At 37.4% G+C, this 12,458-nt stretch overlaps 1 protein-coding gene across 1 annotated transcript in view; it reads right to left on the bottom strand.

Annotated features, from left to right (window-relative positions):
* AUH (AU RNA binding methylglutaconyl-CoA hydratase) overlaps window positions 1-12,458 on the bottom strand; it is a 100,899-nt gene that overhangs the window by 62,643 nt on the left and 25,798 nt on the right. The window contains exon 4 of the mRNA XM_088537093.1: window positions 7,819-7,905. Within this exon, the coding sequence (XP_088393219.1) occupies window positions 7,819-7,905 (87 nt within the window). The remainder of the gene's footprint in view (window positions 1-7,818; window positions 7,906-12,458) is intronic.

Genomic DNA, 12,458 nt, shown 5'->3' with positions numbered 1-12,458 from the left:
CCATTCTGGAGTCAAAAACCGTTGCTGGGCTCAAGCAACCAGCCTGGGATTTCTTGGATAGTACAGGGCAGCACAAAACTTTCTGTACCGTACCAGGTACCGCTGCCCTTTGAATACCATTCAGCTCTAGGCACAGGGATGGAAACTGAAGCAGGCAAGGGAAAAGGCAAAATTACTATTTCTCATTCAGGGATAGAAACATTCACATTCAAACCTGAGCAGGGTGAGGAAGGGGAGGAGTTTCTCAACACCTCAGACATTAAGTAATGTGACACCCTTGAGAGGGGAGAGAAAAAGGGGACACCAGATCATTTTGAAAGTGTGCTTTAATAATCAGCGTGCAACCTGGTTGTAATGATCCCAAAAGACAGTTTAATCATGAAAACTTCTCTTTTTTACAGGTGCTTGGGGGGACAGGGTTGTTTGTTTCTGTTTTTGTTTTTTTTCTGTGGGGAAAGGGGGATTGTTTCTGTTTTAAGAGAGGAAAATGAAAGAGCTATATCCAGAGCACAGTCCCTTCTCCTCATAGAACAGTATGTGGCATTACTACCAGAGGGCAAAGTTAAAATACATCTAAAACTATGTTAATTTATACCAAGACTGAGAAGCAGCAAGATCAAAGAAATGGATTTTCTGTGCAAAGTCATCTCTTTCCTTAATACTTAGAGCTATGGGAGGGAAAACTAGATGATCCTAATATTTGCACCCTCTGTTTCTGTACAATTTTAACAATTATTTTTAGAAAGTTATTATTATGGAAAGAAAAACAGATATGAACAATCCTGGAAGCAAACTGTCATACAAATTGATAATGAATATCTTAGTAGAGAAGTTTAATGTTGCAGTCATTGGCATTATAATGGTAGAATGTTTAGAATCACACAATCACAGAACGCTTAGGGTTGGAAGGGACCTCTAGAGATTATCTAGTCCAACCCCCCTGCTCCAGCAGGGGCACCCAGAGCGGTGGTTTTTAATCAAAAACAACCCAATCCAATTTGACAAAGCACATAATTTCAGCTCTGCAGTGACAGTCTACTTAACAAACAGATAATGCTTAGTCAAAGTGTGTTTTCAATTAATTCAATGTTAAGAGTCAAAGTTACTACTGCAAAACAGCAAGGGCTCAGCAATGCACTTGTATTGCTCAGGGCTCAGCAGCTTTGTATTAGCTATACTGGAGTACAGTGTTTTGGCTGAGCAGGCCACAACACATTATAACAGAAGAAATATTGTGCCAAAAATGCCCTTTGCATTTCTTTAAGAGAGAAGCCCTCAGTTCTCCTCAATGGATTGTCAAACTTTAGTACTCCATCTTTTCTGCCCAGGTTTTCCTGGCAAATACAGATGGATGGTCCATGTTTGGTCCATGTCAAATATGCAGTTCTCTCTTGGAGTAATCAAGGCATAAATATTTCTCAGAAACAAAGTATGACCTATATTATATATGTGATTCATATAAATTATCTATAACAACAAAACGAAATATGGAAAGTTGAAAATAAAAATGTCTAAGTGTAAATTTTCTTACCTAACCCAAGAAGGCTATTCTTCATTTGAGTAGGTTCTGTATGAAACTCACCACAGACATAGTCTGGGCAAGACAATATACTACTTAGATTTTCCAACTGCCTAATATTCACTTCTGAGTTACACAGCTTCCTTAAAAGACAGGCACTTTTACACCCATTTTAAATCATGGCTGCTTCAGAAGTTGTCATCTTAACCTTCCCTCTTTTAAGCATCTTCCCAAACCTAATCAAATTGGTTTATATACCTCTGCCACAGTGGAAAATAGTGTTTATGAAGTTGACTTTTGTTATCCTTCATTTAAAAGCAGACCACCAAATTCTAAAACTTTCACTCACTTGTACAACCAGCAGCAAAATAAACAGCAAACTTATTATACTTCGAAATTAAAACAGTTAATTCTCACTCTCTTCCTGAAGCTCCAAAATAAGCAAATGCTCCATCACAACAAAATGTTTACTCTATTATTTCAGTTCTTAATATTTCATCATATAGATAAAATGTAGATTTATCATATAGAAGGCATGTTTATTAAAGGCAGAAACATGTAAAATCTCTTGGTACAGAAAGAAAAGTGATATACCAACTGTAAATATGTTTACTAGGAATATCCGCACGTCTGCGTGAGGTAAAATCTCACAGTACAACAGCTATTATAGAATGAATTTATGCTGAGCATGTATTGCATAAGATCTATGGGTGTGTGATTGCATAAGAAATTGCAAAATGTATTTTATTGCATATTTCCAAAACCAAATTTAGATTTCTTCTCTCTCCTTTACAAAAACATCTTAAACACTGGATGGAAATTTATGGACCCTTCCTCACACTGTTGAGACTTTTCTAACATACACATTTTTATGCAATATCAATCATTCTGTAAAAACTCAAGAGAATCCTTAAAGCAATATCAAAGTAGTAAATAGCCACCCCCAAAAAAGGCAAAAGTCATCAATGCATCGTTTGCAGAGCAGAATAAAGTGAATTTGGACATTAGGAACTTGCATAGAATACTGATCACAGCAAAGATTCAATATTCTACATTTTAAGTGTCTAATTTTACATTCAGTTTATTATGTAAGAGAACATTCTTTCATCATATGTGACCTGTATGTTTTTGGCTTACCTTTACCAGAGGCCAAAACAAATTTATGCTGGAGAAGACTGTCAGCAGTGCTCCACAGGAGCCCCTAAAGCTCAAATAGGCACTGAATTAGACCTTAATGATTTTTCTTCCCTAATTTTGAAACGTGTGCATGTGCGTTTATATAGGTGTGCGTAGTATGTGTATGTGTGTATGTTATATATGAGTATGTATATATATGTGTGCGTGCGTATTGTCTATATAGATTTGTAGCTACTTTGAATTAGAAGAAATGCTCACTCAATAAAAAGTCATCATTGTTAATGAAACAAAATGAAATAACTCAATGTAAGCTGTTTTTACTCGAGAGAGTCACATTCAAGTTGGTTATGTTAAAAATGATCGTACCCATGAAAGTTATGTCTAAGCAAAGTTATGAAGTAATAATATTTTTTAAGTCTTATCACAACTTATGCATGTAAACTAATCAGGTGTCATAAAAGTGAATCAACACAAGCTTTGCTCAAGTGGAATATATCCAACAAAAAAGAAAAAAAAGTTACATCCACTAAGTAAATATTAGTATTTCAGTAAGAAATTTCTTCCTTCACTCAGCTCTAGGTTTCCTCCAGCCACTAGAAAGCTGCTTAGCCTTCCAATGAGAGATACATGAGAGAGACTGCTCAACCGCTCTCCATCATCTTTGAGAGATCATGGAGTGTGGGGAGGTACCAGAGGACTGGAAGAAACTAACATCACTCCAGCCATCAAAAAGGGCAAGAGGGAGGAGCCGGGAAACTACAGGCTGGGCAGTGTCACCTCCGTTCCTGGAAAGGTGATGGAGCAGCTCATCCTTAAGACTATCTCTAGGTATGTCAAGGAAAAGAAGGTGATCAGGAGTAGTCAGCATGGATTCACAAAGGGGAAGTCATGTTTGACGAACCTGATAGCCTTCTACAATGAGGTGACCGGCTGGATGGACAATGGGAGAGCCATGGATGTTGTCTACCTTGACTTCAGCAAGGCTTTCGACACAGTATCCCATAACATCCTTATAGGAAAGCTTAGGAAGTGTGGACTGGATGAGTGGACCGTGAAGTGGATTGAGGACTGGCTGGATGGCAGAGCCCAGAGGGTTGTGATAAATGGGGCCAAGTCTAGTTGGAGGCCTGTGGCCAGTGGTGTCCCGCAGGGGTCAGTACTGGGCCCGGTGCTGTTCAACTTGTTCATCAGTGACTTGGACGAGGACACAGAGCGCACCCTGAGCAAGGCTGCAGATGACACCAAACTGGGTGGAGTGGCCAACACTCCCAAGGGCTGTGCTGCAATTCCAAGGGACCTGGACAGGATGGAGAGTTGGGCAGAGAGGAACCTCATGAGGTTCAACAAGGACAAGTGCAGGGTCCTGCACCTGGGGAGGAATAACCCCAGGCACCAGGACAGATTAGGGATGTAGACAGCAGCTCTGCGGAGAGGGATTTGGGTGTCCTGGTTGACAAGAAGTTAACCATGAGTCAGCAGTGTGCCCTCGTGGCCAAAAAGGCCAATGGGATCTTGGCCTGCATCAGGGGGAGCGTTGCCAGCAGGTGGAGGGAGGGGATCCTGCCCCTCTGCTCAGCTCTGGTGAGGCCGCACCTGGAGTATTGGGTGCAGTTCGGGGCTCCGCAGTACATGAGGGACATGGAGCTTCTAGAGAGCGTCCAGCGTAGGACCATGAAGATGATTAAGGGACTCGAGCCTCTCTCGTATGAAGAAAGACTAAGCGAGCTAGGCCTGTTTAGTCTGGAGAAGAGAAAACTGAGAGGAGATTTGATCAACATGTTCAAGTACCTGAGGGGTGATTGTAGGGAGGATGGGGGCAAACTCTTCCCGGGGGTGGCCAGTGACAGGGCAAGGGATAATGGGTACAAGTTGAAACACAGAAGTTCCATCTCCATGTGAGGAAGAACTTCTTTCCTGTGAGGGTGACAGAGCACTGGCACAGGCTGCCCATGGAGGCTGTGGAGTCTCCTTCTCTGGAGATCTTCCAAACCCGCCTGGATGCCACCCTGTGCCACGTGCTCTAGGTGTTCCTGCTGGAGCAGGGGGGTTCAACTAGATGATCCCTAGAGGTCCCTTTCAACCTTAACCATTCTGGGATTCTGTGATACAAATCCAAGCTTAAGCATGCTTCAGTTGAGATTCTCAAAAGTAATCAAGAAAACTTATCTCCAAGTCTTACTGTTGGTCATTGGCATTAGCCACTTAATGCCTTTTATGCTCTTTGAAAGAGCTTTGACAACCAACACTGTTTCTCACATATGACAAGTTGGGGTCAAACCTCACCTCGGACAATTACTAAGATCTGTCTAGGCCAAATTCTTTCTGTAGTTTCACTTTTTCATTACGTTAAACAAGTTATTTTTTCTGGTAAAGCATGCTTATTGCATTCTGTTCCTTCTGTAGACTCCCCATTCATTTTGCAGCTGAAAATGTACATATTATCGCAGTATTACAGTCCAGGCGCACAGCTAGGAAAAAAAAAAGAGACGAACATGGATTTAATTGGGACACACCATATAACACATGCAGTCGATATGTCCCATAATGATGGTACTTCTCCCCAAAATGTCAAAAAATGGGGTTTCTGAGAGTGCATAAGACTTGATTTGTTCTGTTGATCTCTCTCCAAGAGATCTATTAATGTTTTTCTCTCTGAGCTTTCTTGAGTATAAAAGCAGCCTTACATCAGTAATGAAGAACCTTACCGTAAAATATACTAATGGACAAGTCACATATTCTGACTCTTAAGGAGAGAAAAAATAAAAAAGACAACCCACACAACCCTGATACAATTTTAGCAAAAGCAAGCAAAAGCAATCACTGCTAAAAATAGTCTGTTTTGATTTTTCCCCCCTCAACTTAAGGCTTTTAGAAATTGCAACTAATAGCTCGGTACATTTTTTCTGCCTTTTTTCCAAGTGTTTATTTTTACACTGTGATATTTATTGCAGTCTTAATACTTCAACCAAATTTAGCAAGAAGTTATAAATTAATCCCATAAAAACGTAACAAACGTGCTGTATGTAACAAGTAAGTGCAGTATGCTTTTAATTTCTAGAAAATATCTTTTTTCTAGCTGTATTCCAAAATGATACTACAGCCTTTCAGAAAACCAGTAATGTAAGGATTTTAAACATCATGAAATTGACAGGAAGAAAGCCAAGACACGTCAATTCTAAAAAGCCAAGTTTATCCAGTTAGTCAAGATGTAAGTAACCTTTCAAGCATTTCATCTACAGAGAAAACGGTGTTTTTCTTTTTGAAAACACCATTAGAAAGAAGTATCTCAGACAGTTGAACACAAACAGAATTATCAAAACATGACCTATTTCTGAAGAGCAAAAAGTAGAACACATTTTAAATGAGATGACAGCATTAAACTGGATAGGAAAAGAACAAAGTGGGAAATGGAAAATATTGTTCCCTAGCTGTAAAGCATTTGCGCAGTGGCAAATAATCACTAGAGCATTCTTTTCCCTCTTCAACCATCTCATAAGATTCTGACTGTTGCTGGGCAAGAAAAATACTTTCAACTGCTTATTTTCAATATACTGATTCACTGCTAGTCATCCAATGCAAATACGACGTCCCACTAGTTCTACTGAAGCTACATTTTGCAATGCCAGACCACTTCTTCAGAAGAAGAAAAGAAGAACTGAGAACTTCTGACTTACTACTACTAATAATAACAATGTTCACTCCTATCCATCATAAAATCAAAGCATCATGTCACATACATCAATCTAACTTCCAGATTTTAAAACACACCTATTAAATATATGCTAGAAAAACTGAAAAACAGCATTAGCAGAAATGTCTCAATATTCTTCTCTAATCCTGAGCAACCAATTGCCATTAGATGCCATGCAAAAATACTGGAGTAGGAGTCCCATGCTAACCATACCCAGACACCACACTAACAATAAAAAGCATTGGCTTCCCTCCCCTTTTAAAAAAAAATGAAATGTCAAAATAAGAAGTCCTATACCCAAGTCAAGCCATGCAGTCTTTTTGTTGTATTAAAGCAAATTAAAGCATGAAACTCCTGCTTATACCCTGTGGCCATTCAGTGGAGAATGGAGAATCTAACTACTTTTTTGAAGTTTTTAAAAATTTGCTACTTAAAATAAAAATGAACAGGTGTTCTTAACTCCAACAAAAGAAAATCTTAATTGTGACTAATAGTCACTATAGCTGCTATTTAAACTTTAAGAAAGCACAGCAAGCATTCTCAGCAACACAGGTCCAAGGAAGGCTGAAAAATCATCACTTAGAGCTAAAGAATTCTCCCCCAGTTCCTTTCTTCCACCTCCCCCAGAAAGGCACTCCTCACTGAATGCAACTTGTTGCCTCTTGCTTTGCATTCCAATGAGAGAATTAACAACAGCAAGAAATTCACTATCTTCTGAAGAAAATTAATGGCCTGTTCATTTTTGGATATTTTATTGATTTTTTTAAGAGCCTTGAGGATATTGTTCGCATCAAAGACAAGATATTAATTCAAGAACTCAAATTCCTCCATGAACTCCCAAATTAAAGACTCTCTCTTCAGTATTCTTGTCATTTACCCGCCATAACCTGTATTAGGCCAAACAAAGATATGAAACTAACCCAATGTTATGAAGAAAATGCATATAAAATCTTACCTTCAGAAGCAATTTATTTCTTAGAGCTATTTTTTTCAGTATCACTACCTTATCCACTGTCAGTTAAGAAAAAAAAATCTTATATTCCATGGTTTTCAGTTAGGGTTAAGTATAGTGTTAAGTAATATCCAAAATTAGAGTACAGAAATTTATATTTGTTTTCAATCTCAACAATACAAATCAAGAATAACTAAACAGGTTGTGGAGGTTTGCTAATGTTAGTGCGAGGCTACACTTATTAACTTCTATTAACCAAACTTCTTATTAAACAATCTTTCCTTCAGAAAAAAAAAGGAAGTATAAATCATCTTAAAAAGAAAAAAAAAAGTCAAACTCTACTGGACATATTAAAAAATAGGTAATGCACAATGATTCATATTTGTGTTATCAGTATAAACTGTGGAGGATATCCATTTATGTGTCAAGAATCATTCACACATGTTTATATTATTCCTTTAATCTGACCTTTCCAGGTTACTGTTAAATAATGCATTATTCAAAGAAGAGGTTACTTACCCATTTCATTAATAGCCGCTCTTGCTTTTGAGACAAAAGAACTAACTTCACTTGAGTGCATTTTTGCTCTTTCTTTAAGGTCAGCACCTGTAGATGACATTTCACATATATGTTAATAAGTGGTATACAGTACCATAAATACATCTGCAGAAGTAAAATATTAGTGCGTGCCAAAATGTTAAAGTCCACTTTGAGACAAGGCCAAACTGGTCACATCTGTTTTCCACAGATTTCAAGGAAATTACAACACAGAATTTTACTCTGGAAAAACAGTAACAACAATGAAAATAGTCACCAGATATTGACCAGGAATATTCTTCCCAGTTACATTTTTTGCCCAAATGATAAAATAGTTTATGAACAAGAGAATATAAGGTAATATTTCATCTGATACGTACTTTGATTTTCCCAACTGTGTCACAAAGTTGGATCATTATTTTTTATATTAAAATCTACTAGTAAAGTATAATAAAGAACACAAAATCTCTAGAATGCATGTGGACATACTAGCATCTTTCACTTATGTTATTTAAATTTATTTTTTAAGATGTTACATACACTTAACAACACTTCCTTTTAACTTCTCTCAAAATCTAAAACTTGAAATGACACTTTATTTCGTCATGAACATGTAATTCTCCTTCTTTATAAACCACAGTATAACTACAGATTGCTACTAAAATATGCTTTTAAAATTTCAACATATTGTGCACTGAAATTTGCTATCATGCGCACCCAGGAAAGGCACAGGCAAAAAATAGTATTAGCTAAATATTGAAAAGGGCAAAGGCTTTTCTTGCTTTCAAACAGAGGAAGAATACATGAAAGAGAAAGTCTGTATATACACATTTATTCTCTAAAGATGTGCAAGATTCCCGAAAGAATTTAGTGCATATTTCCTCCTATTTCATAAGAATGGACCTGCTAGGGCTAACCACAAGGCATATAACTTATGAAGAAATTATTTCATACTTCCCTACCATGACAGCGAAAATACCGTTCATTTAGGGAAAGGTATCATATTCTTAAAGTTTAAAATCAAGTGCCATAGGCTGCCCCTTTTACCCTTCTGGACTTAACTGACACTAGACCCTCCTTGTCAAATGTTGTTTTGGATACATTTCTGTTGATAGTAGTAGTTAAAACTCACAATTTTTTTTTTTTTGGTCAAAATTAGTATCTCAATCTGACTGATGTTTTCTGATGGACATCCAGCTTCCATTTTAAGATGACAATAACAAAATAACATGGTCAAAAAAAAAAAAAACACTGCTCTACATCCTCCTTTATTCTTTCATTATAGCCATTGTACCATAGCCTATAGTCTTTCTACGCACGCCCAGTTCAAAAAATAGAGAAGCATCAGTTCTGACTACACGTGTATGATTCCCACTAAATTATGTTAAATTTAAGTTACACTACTAAACTCTTAACTGCTTAGAAAGCAAAAGTTTTCAAACAAGGATATGCCATAACTGAAGGCAGGACAACAGGGCAGGTATTATTGTGGTCAAGTCTGTACTGTAGCAAAAAATACTTTAGATATCTAGCTTAGTAATTCAGTTAATTTGTGCCTAAAACTGGCAAAAAACCCTCAAAGGCAAACAATTTCCATGTATACAAGTCTTGAAAGCCCTTTAAATCACACGCAACTGCAAACAACTTCTACAAATGCACTTATATGCAGAGTTCTGTAACTGGAAGAAGCTTCTCTACATAACACAGTGGCAAAACTACACCAGCAAGAATGTGGAGAAAAAAGAAAAAAAAAACACCACTTATCTCACTTACCTGACAGGAATTTCTCAATGTCTGTCTCTAGCTTCTACCACTCTTTCTACAAGCAAATTATTGCTTATGTTAGAACAAAAAGAAGAAAGTCTGTGCATTAGGGACTATAGCATTATATGGTTGTATGAAATCTGATTCAAAGGTTTCATATACCAAAATCCTGTTCACTTGCCCATACCTTTGGGAAGCTAATATAAAGTCAACTTCGAAAGAGAAACAGGGAATCTAAAGTGTTTTCATCCCTATTGTTAAAAAATGTACTCTCAACATAAGACTTTAAGGCAATTGCTAGGTTATGCTTTGTTTAGATTCTTTAAAAAAAACACTCACCAGAAAATAACCTCATAAACCAAGAAAAAGGCAACCTTTTTTTTTAGAATACATATTTATTTGAAGATAATCACTGAAATTTATTTTCAACAAAAATCTGTGTAAGAATCATTAAAAGGTGATTAAAATCATTAAAAGTGCCATCTTAATAATTACGAAAATTCTAGGCAGAATTTCCGATATAACATGTCCTTAGTATTTCACTCAACTCCTGTAATATTTTTCTTCTTTTTTTAAGACATTGCCCTCATCACTGCAGAGAAAATGGAATAAAGTTTTTCCGTAATACATTCCCATTTTAGCACTGTAAAGTGTTGTAATTATAGTAGTTGAAACCTTCCTTCAGGCGGAAACCATTTGTTGCTTTCCAGCAGAAGACTCACTTCAGCACCCTGTGATTCACAGGAGACAGAACTGACGTTTCTTCCTGCTGTAAGATTCAACCGCAGATCGATATTCTTGAGGAATTCTTTGATCCATAGAGCAAAGAACTATTCACATGTTTCTTGAAAATCTGTTCTCGAGTCAGAAGTAGTAAAGGTTACATTACAGAAGGCATCCATGAGGAATAATGCAGCTTCAAGCAAAGACTTCTGCTCTCTCAGCTACCAAAATGAAAGATCCCTTGACTCATCCCAAGTTCAGTACTTTTTAAGTGTCTGAAAATAATATTTGCTCAACAGCTGAGTGCAGCAAAGGAGCTGAAGATTTCCAAACTGCAAATACTCTCACAGAATGAACCTTTGCAACTCTACCATGGAGCACAGTTAAGACAGGTGGATAAATCTGGCCTGTCCCCTTCCCCACATCTAATCCCAACAGACTTCAGGGACTACATACACCACGCCTGTGACTCTATACTGCGCTGAGCGTGGCCTTCTCTAAGGCTTCTACTCCACAAAATAAGGCAGGGAGAGCCAAAACTGCCACTGAGCTGAGGCACACCAACCGCTGCAGACTGATTTTACACTGCAGTTATGTCTCTGCACCCATCCACCTTATACTGAGACACTACTTTCTCCACATAATGTGTTTTGGCATCTTGATGCTCTGTCATTTGGCTGGATCTTATTCACCTAGAAACACAGCAAAATCTAGTCAAAACAAACTGTAACTCTAGGCTTGCAGTTTAGAACTCACCAGTTCTCACTCCCTTGCTCCCAGTCCTTTATAAAACCTCTTCAAAAGCCCATGCAGACACATTCTCAGGTTACTAGGAGTTAGCACAGAACAAGACAGAAATGCAGCAGTGAAAGACTATGCTGACCCTGCTACCAGCTTCCCTCTGGAGGAATCCTAATACTCTACCTTAGAATTAGGACATGTACTCTCCAGCTAAGCAGAAATGCTTCTTGATTCGGTTTCATTCACAGCAGCATTACTTAAAAGTTTATTAAATAAAGAGACAGGTGAGAACAGTATTATAGATCTCAAAGAAACTGTCCTGACTGTTTTTTTGCAAAATATCAGTACAAAAATGTTATTTTGGAGACAGGCACTGGACTTACCTTGATCTGCTAAGCAATAGGTACATAAAACACTTGGAAGAGGCAAGTTAACCGTTATAGCTCATAGGAAAAAATGTAAATTGTTTTCAATATTACTTGCACCTCTACCGAAGTCTGTCGACCCTGAAGACTATATGATTTTGATCCATCACCCTCACGCTTTTTTTCTATCCTATGAGGAGAACACAAAGAGATTAACTATTTTTAATTTATCTCTTATGGTTGTTAGAATTCTGATACAATTAATCCTCTTTGTATTTTTTTAACTAATTAGCTATGGAGTGGCTGGATGTCTGCACTGTTAGTAGGGACAGTTTTGCAGTTATGTGCTCAACTTGCATTTCACAAGGATGCCAGAGGTACTTATTTGTGACAGCCAAAGGGCAACCAGCAAGATAGGCATATTACTGTTACTGTCCATAATGTTCCCATTTACACCTCTATACGACAAGGAAGAGGATTTGACTTAGAAAACACTCCAAAATAATCTAAGTTTCACAGTGATTGCACTGATCCCTATGTTTCTTGCCTTGTTTGGATATTCTCTCACATTCTCTAAACAGAATTTATTTACTGTTGAAAAGCTAAGTGTTGAATTCAAGAAATCTGTTCAAAACATCTCTTTACAAGCCTCGTTTTCTAAAGGCTGTACTTAAATGCCCAGAAATTTTCTTTAACAGTACCATATACAGTGCTCTGACATATACTTCAACAATTTTCAACAAAATGTAAACTAATGAAGCTATTAATCATAATGGGTTGTACGACATACTCAATATTTTCATCATACTCAGTAAATATTTTTATTGCAAAAATACGTGCTTTTCATATATGGCACATCAAAGGGTAATATTTTCCTGAGTGCCAAAAAGTGCCCAAACTGCCTATTCTTTCAAAAAGCTCACACTTACACATGTGATGTAAAATAAAGTATTAAATTGTTACTGCAGCAATATTATTTTGAGCTTGTCCCTTGATCTGGCAAAAAGCAAACAGGACACTTCTGTCTGT

Source organism: Tinamus guttatus, unplaced genomic scaffold (genome assembly GCF_059628265.1).
Source record: "Tinamus guttatus ecotype Peru unplaced genomic scaffold, ASM5962826v1 Tinamus_guttatus_pri_ptg000727l, whole genome shotgun sequence".
In the NCBI taxonomy this organism is placed as follows: domain Eukaryota; kingdom Metazoa; phylum Chordata; class Aves; order Tinamiformes; family Tinamidae; genus Tinamus; species Tinamus guttatus.
Note: the sequence above shows the minus strand (reverse complement) of the source record. Positions and strands in the feature narration are given on the sequence as shown.